The 25,117-nt window shown below is 43.2% G+C and overlaps 1 protein-coding gene across 6 annotated transcripts in view; it reads right to left on the reverse strand.

The window, feature by feature from the left end:
• Nucleotides 1-25,117, reverse strand: part of DPP6 (dipeptidyl peptidase like 6) — a 737,431-nt gene that overhangs the window by 21,531 nt on the left and 690,783 nt on the right. For all 6 annotated transcript variants that reach the window (XM_059729196.1, XM_019498918.2, XM_014609088.3 and 3 more), the window contains exon 17: nucleotides 7,831-7,878. In XM_059729196.1, the coding sequence (XP_059585179.1) occupies nucleotides 7,831-7,878 (48 nt within the window). The remainder of the gene's footprint in view (nucleotides 1-7,830; nucleotides 7,879-25,117) is intronic.

Here is a 25,117-nt window from a genome sequence, read left to right on the forward strand (position 1 = left end):
AGTGGGAGAGGCCTCAAAACAGATTCAAAAAGGGACTGTAGTGAATTCATCTGCTTAAGTCTAAAATGTAGATGCTCAAAATCACTGCCTGGGTGCCTCCTAACCCTAAAGTTGCATAACCTCCATAGGTACCTCAATTTTCAGCATGACGTTGAACACCTCTGTAGATGACTGATATTTTCCCTGTCTGCATATCCAGAAGTGCCTCCAGCTTAACAGGTCTGCACAGCTCAGTGCCTACCTGAAGACTTAGTCCAATCTGGATGCAGAAATCAGGCATGATTCCCCCGGGGAAAAGTTCCACCTTCCCCTCTTGAAGGGCCTATCGATCCTGTAGGGCTTCTTGGAACATGCAACCAATTGGGCTCTGCAAAAATGTAGGGACCAACACCACTTTGAAAACACAGGCTTCGGAGAGGCAGTGGTAGTGCTACCAGTCTCAGCCCCAGCTCAGTGATTTGATTAGTATATTCTTCCAGGATGTGGTAGACCCTGCTTTGATTCCTATCTCTGCCAAACCCACCCTTCAGCCCTAACCACCCGGCTTTATGCTAGGTTTTATTCTGGGTAAGGGCCCTCTCTAACCCTCGTCTCTACATGCCAGGAGAATTAAAATTCACGAGGCGAGTGGCAGAAAGCAAGTACTAAATGACTGCACAGTAACACCCGAGCAGTCTGCCGCACATGTAGACGTGCCCAGGGTCATGCCACCTCTTGCTCTCTCTCTCTCTGGTCCAGCGAGTCATGCTCTTATGCAAAATGGAAGAGCTTTAACAGGAAATTTGGAAAATTTGTCCCTATTAGCACCAAATGATCCTGAGTCAAGTGTCTAGTCAGCTGGGGGTTTGAATCCCCTCAGACAGAAAGAAAAATAAACTGCACCTCCCACATGCTGGGGAAATACTCTAACCACGGAGATATTGTATAATAGGGGACACCTGCCACCCTTGGAAAGAGGGACTCCTGCTGTGTTTATGAAGCGCCCGTTTTCCGGAGAACACTCGGGGATGTTAATCCAGAGTGACCGGAAATGATTCCTAGTAGGGTGGAGTGAGGAGCCTCAGCCCCGGGAAGGGGTGGATTTAAGGCACAATCCCGTCCTCGCTCATTTTCTATTCGCTAGCTCTGGGCAGCTCCCCGCTGGGCAGACTGGCTTTTGTGTCTCTCATTCTCACCCTTCACAGGACTCAGATAGGGAGCAGAGGTGATCAACTCAGCTATGGAGGCCAGGCACCTAAGAAGTTAGGTATCACAGAGCTCAGCATTGGACCTGGCCCCTGGTGCCGGAGCTCTGACACAAGATCCCTTCTTGACAGAGAGGCAGTTCACTCCTCCCCTCCGTTGTGTGATATACGGACTCTGACAAGGGAAGGTCGGGTTCGGTGGCTTTGAGTCTGAGGCAGGTTTCTTCTGCTTGCCCAGAGGCATTAGCCTCCATCTACAAGGACATCTTCTACAGGACCCATCCTTCAGTTCACCCTAAAGCAATCCCTCTTAAAATCAAATCTGGGTTTGCCAACACCTTCACTGTCTTTCAGCTGAGGATCAGACCCAAATGTTTTTCTTCTTTGGGATGATTATAAATATGCCATATTTAATATCAAAGTCCAGATATAATATGGAACCTCCCAATGCTAAATTACACATTAAATTCGGTGACACTTATAATTGCACACTGTTGTATCCTCTCCGCCCACAAAAATAATACTATAAGTAGTTCGTGCTCATGTCCTGACTCATATTTATCTGTGCCACTATTCAATGACTATAAAAGCAGGCATGACACAAAAACATGCTTTTCCAGTGATTTAATGCATTTCACAGATCTTTCAGTGAGTGGCTATATCGGTTCAAAGACTATTCAACTTGTTTCTGAAAAGCCTGCCTCATCTCTATTGAAATCGTAACCCCCACAAAAGCTCCAAAGCAACAGACTATTAAGTTTAGTTAAATATTAGGATTCTCATTTAATTATGGCCCACACAACTAGCTTTATCAGCAGAAAGAGGTCTGCCACACAGGGGAGTTCAGTAAAGCCATTTTATTTGTTCATATAATTGCATCCAGAGAAAGGCAGAAACAGAGTAGAGGAAATAAGAAAAGACTGGCATATCTCCTAAAGGACCCTCTTTTCTGCTTTAGGGCCATAGGGAACCCTAGCCTGTGAAGTACAAATGGTCATTGCTTAATTAAATGTAAGCATGCTATAATAGTCAGTGCAACTCACTATTATCAGATGATTGCAGAATACTGAGACAAACTCCCTTTATGGAGTAATGCCTTAAAATTAAATAAATACATTCAGTAACATCCAACTGCCATCATTACCTCCTGTATTCAAAAGCAACAAAATGCTGGAAAATGAGGGACCAGGGGAAATGCTAATCAAATGCAAAAATCAGATATTTTAGTACAGAGGATGAGTTCTGTGTGTGCCTGCATCTAATTATCCATGCAGCAAATACTATCACTCCCCAAGTGCACTACAGCTCTGGCATGTTTTATACCCCTTACTCTAAGCATTTTATTTGCTTTTAATATTCTATGGTTGCTCTTATAAGAGACACCTCAGAGTCATTTATAATAATATACACAGGCGTACAATTCTCTGCCGTTGCCATTGCAATTCTCTTTTCTGTACGTGGTGTTTTGAGGAAAAACAAACTTCTTGGTGTCAAAGGAAAAGGGGGAAGCTAAGATCAGGAGCACTCATTAGAGAAGAGCTCATATAATTCCTCCCATCCTTAAAATCACAGTTCACCAAGTTAACAAAGCACACGACTGGGGAAAGGGTTTCTGGCAGCCTTTCAGACAAGGATGGAAAATTGAGCCAGTAGAAGCATAAAGGGTGTTCTGGTGAACTTTAGCAGCCTAAGTACCAGAAAGACATTCAACCTATCTCTGCACTAGGGGCCCCCAAACTCAATATATGCCTAAAGGCATTAGGTGCCTCCTTTTGGACTGTAAAGCCACCTAGACTGTGGCTCTGGGATGCCCATTTCAAGCACTTTCTTTAGACTCTTTTGTGATTCAAACTGGTGCAGAGAGGTGCCCAGCCTCTGCTTATGTCCCATAACAGGTCCCAGCTATAAGTGAGGAAAAACCCGCCATGTCTAGCATCCCTCTGGAACGCAGCCTGGACCTTGTCATCTCATACACAGGCTGCTGATGCAGGCAGGGGGGGCAGACAGCCACCATACAAGGCACATGGGGCCACTAGGATCAGGCAAGGTTCAGGCATACCATGGGAGAATCAGAGACAAGATGCCCAAGAGGAAGACAATGAAAAATACCTGGCAGAGTTTGCCTGGCTCTGAGTGGACTGCTTGCCATGACACAGGCAGGGCCATATGGATGCATAACACTACTCACTACATATACATTACTCCAGTCCTCACCCTCTCATTGTGTGCTCTGCTCCCGCTGACCAAGCGGAGCACCATGGCACACCCTCAGAAGGTGCAGTCCTGGCTTGCTGCATCCTTCACCACCTAGCCATGCTACATGGCTGAGGAGGCAAGCATGTCAGAAAGGGGATGAGGAGCTGACAGAAGACAACAAGGAGGAACCGAAGCCCAAAAAGAAAGAAGGGGAAGGCTGCAGAGCCAGAGGATCATAATTCAACCCCAGAGAAGACTCAGAAAAGAGCTCAGGTATCCAAGCACTTTGCTGCTCTTGCTCGTTGGGCAGGGGAAGAAGAAGGATATGGCTGGAACATATGATTTTTGGCTCGTGCTCCTTGTTCCTGTCGCCTGCGTGGAAATAATGGAAAGCCAAACTCGAGGTGAGTGCCAAGTACCTTCCTGTTTATAAACAAAATGTCCTGGCTGGGCAGTGACTCCCCACAAATACACAGGCCAAATAGAAAGGACTGAGGAAAGAAAAGGGGCAGTTTTGGCTTAGGCTTACTAGCCTAAATGGAACAAAAAGGTAGCTTTTTCTTCAGGAATGGTGAAGGAAACCTGACTGTAAGAGATCAGATCTGGTATGCCTTTCCATAGGCAGGGGCGGCTCTGTCCTGGCCCTGGGGACTTGATCCAATGATCATCTGATCCGTGGGATTGGGCAAGAGGCAGCCCCAGGTCTGGAGTATGTGTCACACGTTCACTTTGAAGCGGGATACAAACCATTCAGGGAGGTGTTTAAATCTTTCTGGCTGGTTTGCCATTTTATCCCACCATAAATTGTTTGCACGTGTGGCATGTTACAATCTGTGTCCATAACATGATAAATCTAACCTCTGGCAGGGGCATTTTCCTTCCTTACCCATAAAGCCCCTTGCAGGAAGAAGTGATCTGGTGCTACCATTGCTCGCTGTGCTTGTGTCCACATGTTTCCATACAGGATGCTTCAGCGCTAACAGCATCATTTAGCTCTTATACAGCACTTCTAATCCATAAATTAGAAAGCTCTTTACAACACAGGTAAGTATCACTATCCCCATTTTCCAGAAGGGGAAATCAAGGCATAGACAAGCAATATTATGTGGCCCAAGGTCACCCAGCAGACCAGGAGCCAGAGCCAGGAAAAGAATGAAGGTGTCCTGGTCCAATGCTGTATCCATTGCATTTCACTGCATTAAGAATTTTTGTCAAGGATTTCATTTTTGTCTCACAGACACAACCTCTCCCAGGGACACTGCTGACTTCCGTTCACCTCACTTATGAGAATTTGTCCATGAAGAACAATTTGAATTTAAAAAGGGAAACTGGAAGGGGTGGCCAGCTGGACATTATGGTGAAACGTACAGCACATCTTCTCTGACAGCATCCAAACTGAAGCCTGCTCTGTTACTCGGTATTTGTAAGTCACCCACAAAAGCTGCATTAGGTCTCAAATCTGACTTATGTTGCACTTTGATTGACCCATTTTTGCATTTCTATTCAACTGTGCCTAGGCAAGCACTGGCCTTTATTTGTTGCTTCCTCAAACATCCCTGAACATCTAAAGTACTCATCTTCTCTAACTCTAATTTTGCATCAACATAATTGCATTCCTATAGGAGATTTTTAAAAATTCAGATAAACATCTGTGGCAGTGCATTGCAGGTTGTTTCTGTGCAAGGCTCTTCTATACAGGGGGAGGCAAGGAGATAGATCATGAACAAGGAGAATGCAGAGAGCAGCATGCAAGAAGTCATGTATTTTGGAACTGGGAGCTTTTCTTTAACACTGATACTATGTAGGCCCCAATTTTGTTTTTAATAGGAGATGGAGCAAGGGGTGAGAGTACATTTCATAGACATTAGGGCAGAATGGACCTCGTAAGATCATTGGGTCCAGCCCCCTGCCCAAGGGGCAGGAAGTCAGCTAGGGTCAAAGGATCCCGGCAAGATAAGTGTCCAACTGTTTCTTAAAAGTATCCAGAGTAGGTGCTTACACCACCTCTGGGGGGAGCCTATTCCAGGCCCTGGGGGCTCAAACTAACAAAGTTTTTCCTTATGTCCAGCCCAAAACAGTCTTGCAGGAGTTTGTGACCATTGGACCTTGTCATCCCTTGGGGCGCCCTGGTGAGCAGGTGTTCCCCCAGATCCTGATGCACACCCCGATGTACTTATAGGTGGCCACCAGGTCCGCCCTGAGCCTGCGCTTCTCCAAGCTGAAGAGTCCCATGGCTCTCAGCCTCTCTTCATAAGACCTGTTCTCTTGCCCTCTAATCATGAGCCTCTTCTAGCCTGTTCTGATATGATTTTATGGTTTATCTGAGGGATAGGGTCCATGAAGCCATGTTAGATTGTTTAAAATGTAGAGGCTTGTTATTATTAGGAAACGATATTGCTGGCTACTCAGCCTCTTTCATACTATTCCTATGCTTGGAAAAATCTGCCCCCTTTCTCTGTGGTGACCTCTTCCCTTCCACTTCACTAAAGCAGGGATGTCAAACATACGGCCCGTGGAGGGGGGTCATCTGGCCTGTGAGGCTGTTCGTGGACCAGATGATCCACTTCCAGATTCAGCCCCGGGGCTACTGGAGCAATTGTGTTAGTGTGGCTCAGGAACCCCGGGGTTGACACTGCCTCCACTCCCCTTCCCTCTCCCTGCTCCATGGATTCACCGTGAATTCATTTTTGTCACCACTAGCACCTCTTTTGGGAAGCCCGCTCATAATTGCTGCTTGGGTCTGCCCATGCTCCTGCATTATGGTGTCAACCTACCAAGGAGGGACTGTAATGCGAGTGAGTCTAATTGTAAATACTCAGTGAAAGGAACTGGCCTTCTTGCTTTGTGTGTATAAAGATCTTGGCGCATTTAAAGGGAAGTTACACTTATCAGAGGGGCAGAGTGTGGTACTGCCCAACATGGACATCCGTTATCAAAATGCTCTTTCAGCTGAGAATCAGCCCTGTTCCTCAGTGGGGGATCCCTTGGGATTCTCTCACGGCAGAAACAGAGGGGTGGGTGGCAAAAGGTAGCACCCACACTTATCAATTAAAGGGTCATGAAAACATTGACTCCCAGAAATGCTACACTAATTTTGGAGGTTCACCAAATCTATCCCAAGAACTGCGTTACTCTCTTCTAGCCTCTGACAGCTTTGTGGGGGCTGGACTATCTTTCCTTTTCCTAGCAGTTAAACTAGCTAGGACTATCTCTACAAGATTTCAGCATTAATTCATGTTAATAGACCCATCCCACATTTCAATGGTGTTAATGAGAATTCATTACCCTGGCAACACTCCTGAAAAAGTGGCAAGTATCATCATAATTTCTTGCATACAGCATGTCCTCAGAATAAAACAGGCACCTTGTTTTTGAGACGCAGAATGAAGGGGGGAAAAGATATTTCCTTGTACTAAGCAACTGAGTAGCAGCAGCCCAAGTGGGGCTGGAGATTGGTGGGCAGCTCCAGTGGATTTTCACAAGGATGTGGGCCCCAAACTGGCCTTTGTGCCTTTGAAAATCCCCTACCTCAGTAATACTTACTATTTGAAAGCAGAGAGACAGCATGATGACAAATCTGATTGCCATTTGTGACCATGCTCCATATCCTGATTATTTCTCTCATGGATTTGGCTCACAGTGATAAAGCTGAAGTGTTTCCCGTAGAGCCAGTGGTATAGCAGTATGGCCCATGGAGACTTCAATCACTAAAAAGTGATGCTTTTTCTTTCTTGAGGTGTTTCAAACAGTGGGATACACTTACAGGCAAGATAAGCATGGCCTGCTTGGACTTCTAGCCTCTGTGGGTTATTCTTCTACACCAATCTGCTGTTATTACTTATTTTTTTATATTATGATGGTGCCTATTAGTAATCAGGACTCCACTGTGGTAGGTGCTGTACAAATGCTTAATGAAGGCCATAAAGAAGTTACAGTATAGGCTTCAAAAGGATGCAAGAGGTAGATGAAACAAGATGGGAGAGTGGACGAGGAGAGAATATTAAAACATGCATGTCTAGCAGTAGCAAGCTTTACTCCTAGCTCACTGCCAGCCTAGCAGGCTGTTCCACTTACTAAAAATTAGTTGTGGCACGTTAGCTAGTCCATGCCACCCACACTTTGGCAAAGTCTGGGCTACACCAAGGTAAGTTTACTGAAGAACGGCATTATCTTTGAATGGACCAGTTGTCTATTTGGGAGGGATATAGGCAAACTTTCAGGTAGTAAGTACCCTTCACGCTACTTGTTATCCAAAAGTTTGCATATATCCTTCCCAACTCTATAGCTGGCCCACGGAAAGACAGGACCTACAAAAATCCTTGCCTCTAGCATTTTTCCTGGATCATCAAAGCTACCACATCACTGCAATACTACCAAAGAATGGTGGCATTTTATCACATTGCCTTGTGTCTTTTCTTTAACGTGTTACAAAGCTCAGCCTCTTACTTACTTTCTGTATCTGTTGTGTTGTGAACAGTCACTATTGGAACTCTTGGACCTTGAAGAAAAAGAGAAAAAAGGCATTTGGTGAAAAATGCACAACTGCAGATATGTGTGTACAAATATGTTTATACAGATGAACTTGCTTTTGAATTTCTTGAAGCTAGAGACCGCTGAGAATTACATTTCATGGAAGAGCGATCAAAAGAAAATCACCCAGGTATTAGTAGCAGTCTATGAGTAAATGACAGATCTGTAAACTCCCAGACGTGTGAGGTTTCAAAGCCCTTTCCCAGTGGGCTGCTAAATGCATCTCTCTCTAATTTGTAAACATTATAATTAGCACAAACACAATTAAAATACCTTGCTTTTTAGATTATTCTAATGACACACAGACATCGTTACACAAAGCATTTACATTTTATATGCCCTAGATAATAGTTGCTGTTACAGAGACACTACATAACCCAGCCCAATCTCCTCCTATTTATTTGGTTCCAATAATAAAAAAGATCACCAGCTTCATCCTCCATGTGTGATATCTGGCTACTGAGATCAGTCAATTTTGCAAAGAGGATTTTGACCCTGATTCTTATTCTTCTGTTGTAGCAGCAATACTGAGCACGCATAAATACATGGTGTCCTCAGGTGCTGTAGAAATTGTGGCAAGTGCAGTACACACTTGCAAAATGTGGGCAGCAGCTAAGTGAAAGAATTTAACCACTGCTTGTCAGGAGAACTGATAGTAAGGACCAAATCCTGCCATTGTTGCTGAAGGTAGCATGTGGAAGGTAGGTATGTAGGTAGACGAGGGATGGGTAGAAAGGTGGGATCTGCCAGTCCATGCTGGGAGTTCAGTGAGACAGACGGGTATGCTGTCACTGATGTGTTGATGTTGATGGGGGAAAAGCTCACTGATGGTCACATAGTGTCATCCAAACCCCAGAGATTTTGGTTGACTTGTTCTCCTTTTCTTCTCCCAGTGGTGCAGACATAGGGAGCAGTAACGAAGAGGGTACCTGGCCACACTCCCAGCCAAGGAAAGCAAGGTGCTCCTGGCACAGGTTTCCATCCTGAACTGCTGGCTCCAGTGCCAGGCTTATCGCCAATGCAGCTCCTTTCTCTGCAGCCGATGCAAGCTCATATCTTAGAGGCAGGGCTTTGCTCTGAGCACGCATAGCATGGATTTCCCACACAAACCATGACTGTTATGTGGATGGGTTGACAGCAGAAACCGCAACATTTAAAGTCAACTGCTTAGGAAATGGAAGAAGGCTGGTCAGAAACCTTTTCTCCTCCCTCCCTTAAAGATGGCACTGGAGGAGTCTCAGAAAGCCTGGTGCCTTTCTGCCGTGCCCCCTGTGTTGCCTTGACCAACAGAACGTGGAAAGTAAGCTCAAAGCCTCTGCAAAGGGCTTCATCCTGAGACGTGGCAAATGTTCACGCCCACTGCCACCCATGCACTTAAACCCGGGCGTAGTTTTCAGTGCTTCCGTCAGCTCATTCAAATGAACTAACTTCAATTTGCAATGCTCATCTCTTTTCAGGACCAAGGCCTGAACCATGGTCCTGGTTAAGAAACTAAATCCATATGCCAGTGCTGTTATTTTGCTTGGGGGTATTGCCCCCCTGCTTCTCTGCGCTGGAGTGGCCCAGGGGTAGGTGTCACCAGGAGAGGCCCGGGGAGAATGGTAGGAGAGGCTCAGGTGGGGGGAAGAGGGGGCTGCCAGGGATTCAGAGTTACTATGTAGGTACAAGGCCCCTCTTCTCCTACAGACCACATAATTTCTTTAAGGATTGTAGGTGCTTTATGCAGGGAGTAAGTCCCGACCAAGCCCAGTGACATGATGCAAGGGAAACTCCATGAGAGGGAAGGTGCAGAGGAGTCCTGGCTCCTATCCCCTTATAGTGAGGGCAGAAAGGGGTGTGTAAATGGGCTGAGGTTAGTTTGATGCTGTGCAGGTGGGCTTTGCTCCCTTGGGAGCCCTTCAGCCAGTCCTTGTAACAAAAGGCAGTAATTCTTGGTCCAAACAAATAAAACAGCAGAGCAAGCCATCAGCCTTTCTCCAGGAAACAGGTCCCAACACACTTTCCAGGCACCTGATATTCAGATAACCCTGAGTACCTGCCTTTTGCAGGTACTTTAAGCACCCAAGGTTACCAGTCACTTTCCCAAACCCGGACTGCAGGTTTTTGTAGAACCACTGGCAACTTTTCTACTAAATTTTAGGTTTACAAAAAAAGTGGGGGATGAGGGGGAGGGCTTTGTCCTAAACAGAATAGAAATTCAAACATTTTCCCAGAAAACTATGTGCTGAAGTCTATATTCAAAAATGTCTACTGGTCTAGGTCCAAAGCATAGCAGCAATCTCCTTCAGGAGAAGCTGTTCCTACTGTCAGAGAAAGTACTTTGGCTGGTATAACTTAACCCAGTTCAGTGAACAAAATGAGCTACAGCAGGAAAAGCAATTTTATGGTTGTTTATGTTTCTGGCTACGTCATCAAAAAATCATGCCTTTTACTGACTTTGCTATAGTGACAAAAGTGCTTCATTTAGCGCGGACCTGGGAAAATTAAAAAAAAAAAAATTCATTTCCTTGAAAAATATAAATACAAAACATTCCCCATTTTTCACCAGTTCTAGTTTTTTAACCATGTAAGATGTGCTGCCGTTAGTGGATACAGTGAATACTAGTTTTTATTTTGTTGAGGATGATTGCACTTGTCTGCACGTACAGAAGGAGAGGAAGTAACCGCCAGGAATGACATATTTTCTTCCCAGTACACAAAGAATCGATTGGGTCAGATTCTCATCTCCGTTCTACTCATGTAAATCTTAGGTGACTGTTTCATATGCAGCGGATTTATCCAGATGTATGCCATCATGACGAAGGTGAGAAGCTGACTAGGTCTCCTTCAGACAGAAAACATCTTGCGAGCAAGTTCATACCATTCTTCTTTCCAGACAGGTTTGCCATTTGTGCATTGCTAATCTAAATGGAGGCAGAACAGGTTTCTTCATTGTGCTATTTGACTGAGGTGGCAGTTCTGATTTTCATTTTCTGTTCATAGAGAATTTTGTACATTAGCAATGCCATTCCTTTATCCTCTGTTTGTTAAATGGTTTTAGATAGAAACTGAATCATCAAAGAGGATAGACGCAGAAGAGTAATTTTTTTTCTTGCAGATAATTGGCTGAGTAGACAGAGTCGGTTTCTAATGAATGGTAAATATTACTTAAGAGGGTGAAAGAGCTTTTCAGCTGCTTATATACAACAATGCACTAAATATATTTATAAAGCTATTCACTACTTCCCCATCAATCCCAGAATGAAAGCTTCTGGAAGGAAATGAACAAAGTACTATTCAGAAATTGTCTGGTTACATTTCCAAGGAACACAAAGGAAATTTTTCGATTGACTTCAATGGGAGCATAGCTAATATAGTAAATATTACAAAGAAGGTAATTAAAAAAGACAATGTATAAAAGCCTTTTATATTCTGATTTCTTTTTTTATTCCTCTTTGTGCTAACATTGGAAAAAGGTGAAGAGGTAAAAAAAAAAAAAAAAAAAAAAAAAAAAAATCAGAAAAATCCCATTATATATTACTTTTCTTTGGTCTCTTTCCCATTTTCCTCCCCCCCCCCCCCCCCCCCCCCCCAAAACTGTAGAAAACTAAACAAAGTTCCCAAGATAGGTTGTTACTTCATGGTAATTTCATATAAAGGTATTTTAAAAACTGTATCAATACCTATGAAGAAGTAGAGTTCTCAACTTTTCTAAATTTCAGGACAAATGGTCACAGTACTCTTAGTAGAGTTATCTGCAGGGATCCTGGTTTTCTCTGATAAAAAAATCCCCAATTTTCAGAGTTAAAAAAGTAACCCAAAATCCACATTTTTCCATGATTAAAATGAAACACTGCTAATATATGTATACATATTAGTGGTGTTTCATATATATATAGTGGTGTTTCACCTTAATCATAGAAAAATGATACTTTTTAAAATCTGAACGTGGGGGACTTTTTTTTAATCAAAGAAAACTAGGAGCCCTGGTTATCAGATTAATTTAAAAGATTGTTCCCGACCATTTTAGTTGAACATTTCAATAATTTCATATTTGAATATTTCATATATTTGCATGTTGCAAATATGTTGTTTTAATGCTCACTTGTAAAGTTGTGCCAACTAGTTGAAATGTTAACCTACTTCAACCTGGGGACATCTGAAGAAGCAAACTGCCTTTTAGCACACACCACATACTCGATGCCTAATGCTTGCCATTGTGAGAATGAAATTCCTGACATTTCTTTGGACTATTCGTTCATTAGCAGCTTCCTCCTACTTTAGTTTTTTAAGCTCAGGCTGATGTGACAGTTGCACTGCACTCACCATCTGCTGAACGCCGTTCGCTGTCACTTGCAGATTGAACAGCAAAACCCAATTTGTTCAGTGAAATGTTCAGAGATGACAGAAGCGGAGCTAGGCTTTGCTTCCCACTCTGCTTGCTCTCCGGAGTCTTTTCCCACACAAGTTTGATGGGACTCCTGAGTTTTCACACGTTCTTTTCCCCCTGCTTTTAAAATAAATACTGATGCCATTATGTGTTGGTCTGCCTACCCCGCGATACACCTTTGCTACACACTACACGAGGGCCAGATGTGATCGCAGGAAAGAAGATGAACAAAGAGGAAACCAGAGGGTAAATAGGAAGTTGGGTCTCCATGTTGCAGCAAAGTCTGCTCCTCACTTGTCTCAACTGGAAGCCAAAATATCCTGGGCCCTGGCAAATGCCTCCCTACCACTGTGTCATCCAGTTGGTGGGGGTCCCCATGGGTTGAGATTTGGTGGCAGGGGGCTAAGTGGCAGCATAAATTGCCAAGGCTGGATCTGGTGTGCATGGCTGCTCTGAGGCCAGGTCTGGCACGCTGGCCCACACCATGTGCTCCTAGGCAATACTGGAATGAACAAGGCTGTAGAAATCCATTGTTACAGGAATAAGATTTCAATTAATAAAGCTAACAATTTGGCTTTATCAAAGAAGCTTTGATTCAGATGGCCAATTCCTGTAATTTTTCATGCAGGAAGTAGCATTAAGCGACATCACTGTAATGACAGGGGCAAATTTAACATAAATAAAGTACCGGCAACATCTGAAAATAAATAGGAACACCATAACTGAGCAATCTGATGAGCAATAGGTTACTAGCCATGGCACAGCATCAATTTTTTAAGTACATTTCATATGCATTTCCAATGGGGAGTTCTGCCTAAAAATGAAAGAAAGGGACAGCCCTACATATTTAGGTGACAAGCAATGGATGGTCAAATTAAAAATGGAAAGTCACATTCTATCTCTTGCCACATCCTTGACCAAAACCCTGGCCACATCTTCAAGCCTAAAACTTGTGAGTTTCCAAAGTATTGCTGGGATTTCCCTGATTGGAGTCGCAGGGAGGGATTATGACAGTCATAACTTAAAACTAAACCGGCAGCCACCAAAAAAAAAAATTGTGAAAGCAAAGTCATTAAAAATATCTAAAATAATAATAAAAAAGTCAAAGACGCTGCTCATCTTATTCTTCTCATCTCTATTCTCAAAGGCTTCAATGTGGCAGATAATTTCAGACCAGAAGCTAAATTCACAGTGTGTAAACAATGAAAATTCAAACGGCGTCTGCCAGTGCCACCAGTGTCTCTCTTAAGCACTGATGAATGATTTAAGAAGAGCAGCTGCAAGCAGTGTGAACCAAGAGGGGCCGGCTCTGCAGAAGGGAGATAATTGGCAGCAGCCAGCTCTGTGTACAGATTCCAGATCTCTTTATTTGCTAAGCCATGAATTATGTATGCATCCGGCATGCAGGTCGTGCGCTGGGGTGATATTATCAAACTAATAAATAAAGACGTGGGGAGTTCTCTGAACCGCTGCTTATAATTAAAATATTTGTCCCCTCCGTAGCGTTTCCAAGCTGATGCCACAGACGGATGTCCAGGACGTTTGCTTTCACAGCCTTGTTATCACCAACTTCAAACAGTGATTGGTGCTGCTATTGCCCTCCCCAAGGCTCTTCATTTTTCAATCCAATCTTTATGTCTTTTTATGTCATTCATCTAATAATAAAATGATCTACTATTCCAACTTGTTCATAGGAAGCGTGTAGTGCTGCTTGCTTCTGTTTCCCTTAAACTAGCAGCAGCTTTTTTGCTTGCTGCACTGAAGTGCAGACACAACTGCTGCTGAGATGGTCTAAAATGTAATAAAAGGTCTGGAGGACAAGCTGAGCAAGGGAAAATTAAATGAGCCCTGGCTTTGATTATGTGCAGGGACTAGCCCCACTGATCAGTGAACTGGTCTCACAGTCAGGGTCACTGGAAAAATGAAGGTATTTGGAAAATGAGACAGCTCTTCCAATGCTCCTTTAGAATTTGTGAGGAGCAAACTGAGCTGCAGGAAAATGGGTGAGCAGGAGCTGGTGCGACGGGGAGTGAGCTGGATGGTTTTTTCTGCCTCTGCACCTAACATGTTGATGTGGGACACTGCTAAGGACTAGTAAGGACTTCCTAGGTTATCCTGATCAGTCCCCTGCTGCTGCAAGAAACTCACTAATAAATGGATCAATATGTCTCTTCAAAACAGTTAGGTCTCTGGCCCCTATATCTACTGCTGGAAGGCTATACACCCGCACCCCAGTGCTCTGACAGTTTGAAACTGTTTAATTTCCAGCCTCCATTTGTTCAGTCAGTTTAAACTCATTTATTCCTCTTCCAGCAATATCTTTTAGTTTAAATAGCTCTTCTCCCTAGTGTTTGCTCTGTGGTATATCTGTACAGAGCAATCACGTGTCCTCCCATGCTTTACTTTGCTGGGCTAAGCAAGCTAAGCTTTCTTAGTCTCATCTCATCATATAGACTCTGTCACATCTCCTGATAGCCCTTCTTTCCAATGGTTTCAGTTGCAATTCACCCTTCTTGAACATGCCCAACCATAACTTGACATGGTATTCCTAATGTTGCTTCACCAGCACCAATATTTCCCTGCTGTTACTGGCAAAAGTGTTTCCTGGTGCATTGCAGGATCCCATCTGCTTTGTTTATGGCTGCATCCCACATGATCCACCTGTGATCAAGTAGTACAGCCCAGTCCTTCTCTTAGCACCCTGTACTATTACGCTTGATCCCGTTTCCATTTCCAGCTCCTGGCAGGGTAAAAGGTTGTTTTCACTGCACATCTACAACTTGCCGGCACTGATGAAATAACTGCAGGTGCAATGCAGAGAGCTTTATCCCAAAGTGCAGAGACTATGAGTGTTTGCTTTTATTCTTGAAACTACCCATTTGCAAAAAGATTTAAAGAATCCTCTTTATTTATTCTCCTCCACATGAAAATGTTCCCCTACAGCAAAATAACAGATTCCTTTCCAGATATCTAGGAACTGATATAGCTGGTATCCTTTTTTGGATCATCAAAGATTATCTGATTTCTATTTCTTCCTTTACTTTTCATCAGACAAATTCCATTGCTCTAATATATCCTCAGGAAGGATAAAGTACTAACTGCATATCTGGAAACCAGAAAACAAAAGCTAGCATTAAACCTAATAGCTGGTGCAGATGGCATACAAGGTGAACAAAGCAGTTTTCCTTACAGTAAGCATTAAATCTTGTAGGATGGTAACATCTGTACTATACATTCAAGAAAAATGAACTCAACCAAGGTCGCTTATGTATCTCAGTATAAGGGCGCATGCATCCTGTTCTCAAAGCACTACTGACTGATTTGTGAAGCTTTATTATTTGAAGCATCATGAGGAGCTTGTTGTCATGGTCATTTATTTCCTTTGAACGGAGTTTGAATTTATAGAAAGACGTTCCAAATGACCTCGCGACGAGAAGGGTCCCGGTGATCAGAAAATGATATTCTGTATTCTTCCAGGTACTCCAACATACCTCTTATTTACAAAGCCAGGATAAAAAAAAGAGAGCAGGATCAAACTACGTCCAATGCTTCATTGTCATTTTCAGAATGGAGTGATTTTCCAAAGGTCGGTGTTTTAATACAGGTTTAAGGTTTTCTCATTCCATAAACATTCCCTCGTTGACGTGCCAGAAAGCACAGGTAGCTCTCCCTACATCCAGATTTGTATTAAACACTTTCATGCATAAATGCCTATTCACTTTTTCTCCACGTCAGTGAGCAATTAAGGATAATTTACACAAAATTAATGATGCATAACTACAATGAAATATTTTATAACATGTAAATGAATGGTCTGTTCAAAGAAAGAGGAAATGTAATTTAAACATCCACAGCAGTGACAAATTTAATTAATCTCAGACTACTTTAATAACTATGTGTTGAAGCCTGACAGATGTTTGCTTTTAAAAACCTAGCATGCTAATCATATATGTATATTTGTTGTTGGTGAGGAACAGCTCCCGTGGCAGCTTCTGTTTCTGTTTCTTCTACCAGCCCTGGGTTTTAAAACAGAGCTCAGTGTGAGAGAAGGAGAGCACCCTACTTATTTTCTTCACACACAAGAGTTTTGACCCATGAGCTGTACACAAAGCAATATGGAGACACAAAGCCACCAGTAACTGCTAAGGACACGAGTCCCTTTGGAAAAAAGGGACAAGTGAATGCAAATGTGAATTGTATAGTAATTATAATATAAATGGGACCCAGAGATTAAGTCTGTGCATGCTTTCCGACATCAAAAACTAATTTAAGCTTCATAAGCCTCAGGAAAATTTCCAAAAGGTCACCATTTGCCTTGAAGCACTAATTACAGCCTCCTGCTACTGGTTATACAAAAAAAATCTTCATAATCATCCTTGTATGGGAAACCATTCTGGCCACAACAGATAAGAGTCACCCAGTGACCTAATATACTAGCAACAACCAACAATACCTTCCAGACATGAATCCCTGAGCTCGCTTGTTTAGTATTCGGCAGGGTGGGAAAAGGGGATTCGTGTCATTTTGCCGTGCAGAAGTTTCTGGAGCTCATTTTCTCCTTGTGGGAAAGTCTGCTGAGTTCCAGCAGTGGTCTGGCTGTATTGGTTTGACCTACTGCCTGGGTTAACTGCCTGTGCTAAGAAGGCAGGCATATGAGACCAGATGTAATGCCATGCTAAAGCTGCTAGGCCACATCTAGTTTTGAGCCAGGTCAGGCATCCCTGCACAGCACCGTACTGTGCCATGTAGATGTACCCTTATTTGAACGGACATCCTAGTTATGAGTCTGTCTTGGATTTTATAAGCTGCATTATTTGGCCTCTGGTGTCTGCTATGACCAGGTGGCAGGGTGGTTTCCCTGAGTTTTTTAAATGCAGTGTAGTATTACATCTACTTTAAATCTTTCTCCCAGTCCTGTGCAGAAGGAGCGTTGCTGGGGCAGCCAGTCTTAATGAAGTATATCACCACATTTTATGTGCTAGGAAATGATGGGATCCCAGGCAAACAGATGAAAACTGCCTATATGGCTGTGAATAAGAAGTTCAAAAGAGTCAAATCCTGCTGTGTTTCAGAGCAAATGGAAGGCACGATGTCTGGTAGCTTTATGATGGCCTTCAAAAATAATATCTGGCTTTTGTGTGATGCTTTCCACCAGCAGATCTCAAATGCTTCACAGACAGGGTCTTTGGCATTTCCTTTGTTTCGCATAAAAGGGAAAGTGATGCAAAGAGGGGCAATCAGGTGGCCCGGGGCAGAGCCAAGAAAGGAAGCCATGTGTCCTGAGTCCGGGTTCACTCTGTTAGTCTCTTCTAGTTCACCTCTTACAGTGGCATTGACTACTGGCAATCTCAGCAGAGGTGCTGTGCAGGTATGGCAATCAAACTACTATCTTCATATGAGGACCATTCAAGCAGATTGGTAGAAGAGATGTGGAAAAAGCCTTCCATCTCTATCATCATTCATAAACAATGTGGAGAAGCTTGAGAGAGTGCAGAGGAGAGCCACGTGCATGATCAAGGATCAGGAAAACATACATTATGACGAGAGGCTGAGAGCCATTGGACTCTTCAGCCTGGAAAAGCACAGGCTCAGGGGTGATCTGGTGGCCACCTATAAGTTTATCAGGGTGTTCACCAGGATCTGGGGGAACATCTGTTCACCAGAGTGACCCAGGGGATGACAAGGTCAAATGGTCACAAACTCCTTTAGGACCGTTTCAGGCTGGAATTAAGGAAGAACGTCTTTACTGTCTGAGCCCCCAAGACCTGGAACAAACTGCTGCTGGAGGTGGTTTAAGCACCTACTTTGAATGCATTCAGGAGACATTTGGATGCTTATCTTGCTGGGATCCTATGACCCTTGCTGACGTCCTGCCCCTGGGGCAGGGGGCCTGGACTCGATGATCTTCCAAGGTCCCTTCCAGCCCTAATGTCTATGAAATCTATGAAATCATCCACTCCAGGATGGATCTTACACAAAAAGCATGTCATCCCCATCCTGTGAAAGCTTATGATGTTATGAAGAGATGCTGAACCTCATTCCTCACAGACCCTTGCATTTCTATATGATGGAGTATGCTTTAAAAGGGTGGGTTTGGTGTTTGATGTCCTGGATTGAAAGCATTGTCTAGGCATAGGCAGTGTAAGCTCTCTCACGCTGACCAGCAGACATGCTTATTTCTGACCTGATGAGGTACACACAAAGGCCAGGTACAGATGTTACACTTTTACCAGTATAAGTGATTGGAAACCAGTCTATACCCATTACAGAACAGAGGTTTGGCGAACGTGGTCTGGTGAAACCTGGTCTAAGATTTGCCAAAAGGGCGAACGTGTGTTCTCTTCCTATTGCTCTAACCCTGGCCACTTACGGAAAACTGCATAACTTAGCTCAATTCCACCTTGGGTTTTTGGAGTGTCTGTACCTAGACACAGAGGTTACAGGGTAACTTCAGTTTCCGTCACCACCAAAAGCAGAGAGCAGCTCAACCAGCTTAACCTAGGTACAGTAGATGGAATCACAGAATCATAGAAAACGAGGGTGGGAAGGGACCTCAGGAGGTCACATCTAGTCCAACCCCCTGCACAAGGCAGGACCAGCCCCAACTAGCTCATCCCAGCCAGGGCTTTGTCAAGCCAGGCCTTAGAGACCTCCAAGAAAGGAAATTCCACAACCTGTCTAGGCAACCCATGCCAGTGCTTCACTACCTTCCTAGTGAGAAAGTTTTTCCTAATATCAAACCTAAACTTCCCTTGCTGCAACTTGAGCCCATCGCTCCTTGTTCTGTCATCTGCTGCCCTTGAGAACAGTCCAGCTCTATCCTGATCTCTTCTGCAGACTAAATAAACCCAGTTTCCTTACCCTCTCCTCATAAGTCATGTCCCCATAGACCCCTAAATATTTTCATTGCCCTCTGCTGGACTCTCTCCAACTTGTCCACATCCTTCCTGTAGTGGGGAGCCCAAAACCACTTCCCAACCTGTCAGAGAAGATGCCCTTTCCTTGTCCAAACATCTCCTTAAGAGCTCACTCTTGCTGTATCACCTCAAGAAATGAGGGAATTCTCTAAAATCTACAGATGCAGCCAGACGCCATTCCTTCTAGATCTGCTTGTGCCAAAAGAAAGCGACTCCACAGTCTCTCCGCTGTAGCCTCTTCTCTTGCCTCACCCTAGCCCTTTCCACGCAGTGCATTGTGTCCACAATTACACAGCAAATGCTCCAAGAACAAGCACACACTTCTCTTTGTTCTGGCAAGTTCCTTGCACACTCTGGATGTTGTAAAAATGAGTACTAATAATAGTGCCAGAGGAAGATGGCACAGCTGTACATAGCATGACTTTTGATATTTTTCGTGATCATGTTAATGACAGTAAAACACACTTCAACCCCTAGATCAAGACAATCTCCAATTCACATATGTAGCTAAAGGGACCATTTGGCTCATCCTGTGACCACCCAACCTACTCCAACCATGTCATATGCTGAGAATCTCTTTGGAAATGCTGTGCATCTTCAACTCCCACTGGAGGTGGGAATGATGAGCATTCGGCACCTCAAAGCATTGGGCCCGTGGTTATATTAAAGTCTGCAATGAAATCAGTGTATTTACTGACTTGCTATTGAGGTAAAATGTTATGCAGAGGTGTGCAACATGGGTGCATGTCACTGACAGCCAATAAAGTATTTTATCTTCATAATGCAGCATGGGATAGGGAAGTACTAGCTTCATTTTACAGATGGGCAGTGAAAGGATTTATTGAGGACACACAGGAACTTTGTTGCAGGGCTTGGAGTCAACCCGGGCCGCCAAATTCTCTACTTACAGCCTCCCTGGCTCCAGACTGTTCAGCGATTTGTTTTGCGTTGTTTTGCGATTGCGCTCACCGCACAGGTCCACATTCAGATTGCCTGGGATTTGCAGCATCTGGAGATGCTCTAAAGCGAATCCTACTTTTCATTATAACCCATGGAGAGAATAAAGAAGTCAGCTTACCTGACGTTTCCTCTGTTGTTGGTTGTTGAGGTAAACATGTCAAGCTTGACATATTTGCCAAGAAGCTCAGCTTTTTGCTGACGTTAGTATGAATAATATTCAGGGAGGAAAAAGCTACTAATGGCAATCAGGCTTTATGGTTCGCAAACGGCATTGTCAAGACAGTGGTATGTACGCTTCCTATTTGATACATGCTGTGATATATTAGTGAGGACAGCGAGTCTAGTGTACAAAATACAGGCTTAAGAACTGGTTCCATTGAATCATAGGGGCCTCAAATCAATCCTAGACGTTTCCAAGGCTCTTGTGTTGTCTCACGTGTGTCTAAGATTGGAATCACAAAGCCTAATCTTAGGTCCTTCCCCGGACTTCAACAGTTTGTGTCTGGTCCAAACAACATAGGTTAAAAGGTCTGATTGAATGAAGGAACTGGAAAAGTATAGAAAGCGGTTCATTATTCTCATGCCTCAGGGTATAAGCCAACCTCTTACCAAGGAGGCTAGAAAGACATGTCCCTTAAGGGCAGATTATTACAAAAATCCTGAAGTGGGCAATTATGCATTTTCCCCTGTTGGAGACAGACTCCTGAGCTTGGCGATAACCAGTCTCTTCCAGTACGTCACTGGCTCCTTACCTAGAAGTGCTATCAGGTGAAAAGAGCAAGGAAATGGAGGTTGGGATATTTGACTCAGTACATGGCCACAGGCAAACCATTTACAGTTTCTGCCTCTCAGTTTGCCAGCCTGTAAAATGGGAGCGACAATGCTTCTCTCGACTTCCCTGAGGTGCCAGAGAGGTTACTTAGTCCATATTTGCAAAATTCTTTGAAGTCCTTAGTGAAAAGCAAAAGCAAGGTGCATTAACTTTACCAAGGAAAAAGCCTCCATCCGCACCCAGGTGTTTTGGTAATCCTCAATGTGAGGGAACACTGAGACATCTTATAATGACGGTATGATTTCCAAATGTCTTGCAAGCATTCACCAGTCTTGACAACATCCATGTGATACATTTTCCCTCAGTTAAGGATGTGGGGACCTGAAGCAAAAGGGCCAAGGCCTGAGAGAGTAAAGAATCTACAAGGGGGTAAAAGAAACTCGGCCCCCTTCAGATGGAGCCCTTGAAAACAGAACATGCATACGACTTTCTCTTATATTATATACTAGAAGCTTCCCAAGCATAGTAACATCTCAGTGAGTCTAATAGATTTTTCTGAGTAATGGCTGAACATTAAAAACCAGATTATTCAGGGCTCTACTGGGCTTTCAGGAAAAAAAACACTCAGCACTCAGCAGTATAAAAAGTGCTGATACCTATATCTGTCTGAATCCATAAAAATCAGCTTAATGTAAAACGTTGCTCTGCTATAGAAAAATGAATCAATAAATTCAAATGCTTAATTTAGCTTTTGTTGGTGAAACCAGTGAAGCCTGGTTAACTTAATTCCTGAAACTGGTAATCACTGATTAGATGGAGAAAGAAACACTAGGAAACTCTCCCTAATATAGACGTCAAAAGAGAGCAAACCCTGAAACTGGGAAAATTAGACCTCTGTATTTTTTCAGCAACAGCTTCAGGCTAAGAGTAGGTAACGCTACAAACATAGGTCTGAATACTACATTAATTCACATTTATCCTTTCATCAGCTCTTTCAGGACTGAAAGATGGCCGTGTCTTATCCTGAACCCTCCTGCTTTCAAAGGACAAGACTGCTATATGTTAATCATGTTAACAAAATATCCAAGTTAATCTTGCATTTGGGGCATGCTCAGTTATGCTGCATGTGCTACCATCTAACCTGCTTGTATTTCTGACCACTGCTTTTCCAAACTCTTTCCACAGGCAGGCTGGTTGGAACAGCTCATAGTAAATATTCCTTGTCAATGGTGTTCAGAGAAAACATGCTGGCACCTGGTTAGCACCTGCTGTGGTTAATCATCATTATAGCCAGCAAGGCTATCTGCACTGCACTGCACTGATCCCTACAAGTATAAACACAGATGACTGGCACGTCCAAAAGATGCCTTCAGTACAAACTTTTCATTTCACTGGATGGCTATTAATAGAATGAGGCCCGCCTATATGACACAGTTTACCATGGCAGGAGATTATGGTAGTGCTTTAACATATATTCTAACTTAGTTTGGGCTTACGTAATTTATAGGGAGGAACTAACGTTGTGGCCATATTACAAAGTACAAAAGTTTAGGAATGTAAAATGTTCCCATGCCATTGTTTGGACTTACAACCTGGTTAACAGCAGGATATTCTGGAATGGATAATTTAGCACCATTGGTAAACTGAAAATTTCTGACACCTCCAACAAAATCCTGCCAAGTAAAATAAATGCAAAATAATGAAGAAACTTTTAAAATGCTGAGAGATAAACTTGACAAATGGAGACAGCAAGTAAATAATGCACTTCTGAGCTACATTTTCCAGATGGTGTTTGCATGTTCCTTAAAAACATGATATATTAGGCACTTTCACCAGGGAAGAAAGATGATAAATTAAATCCATGGGAAACAGTTTAAAGAACTTAGGAGTTTATAGCTACAAGTGTACTCTGTAAATGTTCAACTTGTAGCATACAGCTTTTATTCTAATAAGTGTGTAAACGGCACGTCTCAGTTCGGCTATAAATAATGATTTCAACACAGCCTGAATAGACATTTGCTGGTCTTGCATTCTTCCCTCCTCTGAGCTCCGCAAGATAAAGATATTTTCAGTATGGGTGCCCATTTCTTCAGCACTGAGAACCCATGCCCTGCATCCAGCAACACGTATCTATAATGCATGACAGTCGGCATAACTATTCAGACTACTACAGAATGAAGGCCCAGCCGTGGTATAACCAACATCTGTCACAGCCCTGGGAGTCCCATAGAGGCTCCCAATTAATCTCTCTGCCTTCTTCACTTATTATACCAATAACCTGCACTGGATCATGAATCAGATGCAAATTTTACTGCTACTCTTGGAATGTCTCTCCCCAATTTTGGTACGCTGTTGATAATGGGGTTAGCTCAAACAGGAGGTGTCTTGAGTGGGGGAAACAGGGCACCCCTCCCTTCTTATTTTTAATTTTTAAAAGTATTTCTGATGTACAGTCATAAGAACATTCTATGTATTTGACTCTATTTCTCCCTTGTATATATGCTTGCCTTATTAGTTTCCGGTTGCAAACAACTGCACACATAAGCAAGCTTACACATATGTGCAGATCTATTGAACTCGGGGGTACCACGCTGCATTGGTGACGTGGTATAAAAACTGAACAGAATAGTAAATATATGTAAATAAGCAAGAATAGGCTCTAGGACTGAGCCCATGCATTTAGATGCATTTTGACAGTTCCTGGTGGAGACTGGGGACATTATTGTGATGTAAATATTAAATAATGATGATAATAATCAAGCTACAATTATGAACACAGTACCTGGCTGCTCAATAATCATGACCAATTAAGACAAGGTCCTTAGGTATTTGATGCTGACTATCATTCATTTGATTGTGGTGCCTCTTTATTAGTATGACTCACTGTCTCCAGGGAGACCCTTATGTTACAATGCATTCTCTCCCCTCTGCTTCTACATCTCTTGTTCTCTGATGATGGGTTTAAATCATAGCATAATCTTAGCATAATCTGGCAGCACAAAGAAGGATTCCCCATGTCTACAGACACCCTTGCACACTATAAAGCCACTATTGTGGTTCCCATGACACTCACATCCTGGACACTGGTATAGGAGGCGTGAATGAGTAAAAGCAGATATTGGTGCTTGAGCATCTGACCCTTTGTTATACACAGCTTGCTTGCTGAAAAGCATCGGGGTGACATTCACTCCTCTTGTAGGTGATTCCTGACCTGGAGCAGAGTGGGTTAAGGCTATTTACTGACCGCTGCCTGGTAAAGATGATCTGGATCACAGAACAGGGATTCTTTAGGCGAAACATTAAGGGTGCTTACAGACATGGGAAAACCCCCCAAACAGTGCTTTACTTTCAGCTCGGCATGTCCCTGTGTCAAATGTAGCACATGCCCAGAAGAGGAATCATGTCAGTTTGACCTGACTTACCTAGCATCTGTATAGCTCATGCACTTCAGCGGGGGCTTTTTGGTGCTTTTATATAATAGCTGATTGAATTAGCTATTCAAACTGACGTGATTCCTCTTCCAGTAAAGCACTGAGGGTTTTTTCCCCCCACTTCCGCCAGCACCCTTATTTCCTTTTCCTGCTCCTCCTAATACAGCATCTGTAAGGCAGGGGTTTTCAGTCTTTTTAGACTCAAAGGACCCATTGTTAAACTCAAGGTACCTCTTGAAAAAAGCCAGCTCTTGGTATTCCTTTGTTATTTGACTAAGGAAAAATAACAGCACGCTTCTTCTGTTGCAAAGAACTCAGAAGATCACAATAGGCCAGAATGGTTTTGACACTGTGTATTCTCATTTGAATTCTCTGCATTTATCATGTGAATCATGTGTAGGTGTTTGCACACCCAACAGTGCTAATATTGTATGGAAATCCATGGTACCCTTTAAAATATCTCATGGTACCCTGGCAGACAATTACTGCTGTAAAGATTACTACAAAAGGAGACAAAGATAGAGAAAGAAAGCACAGTAACCAGCAGAAAGGTGTCCTTCAAACAGATAGGGTATATCCCCAGATTATTAGTGGGCAAACATTTCCTATCAAAACAAATATATATTATTGATGGAAAATGAGGTTGGACTTTGGAGAAAGATAAAACTTTCTGTGTTTTAGTTCACAGAGATGCTGTTGTAAGCGCAGGGCAATTTTTGCCCTATAGACTCAATTAATCTGAGAATAAGAGATTTTAG

Source organism: Alligator mississippiensis, chromosome 5, assembly GCF_030867095.1.
Source record: "Alligator mississippiensis isolate rAllMis1 chromosome 5, rAllMis1, whole genome shotgun sequence".
Taxonomy (NCBI): Eukaryota; Metazoa; Chordata; order Crocodylia; family Alligatoridae; genus Alligator; species Alligator mississippiensis.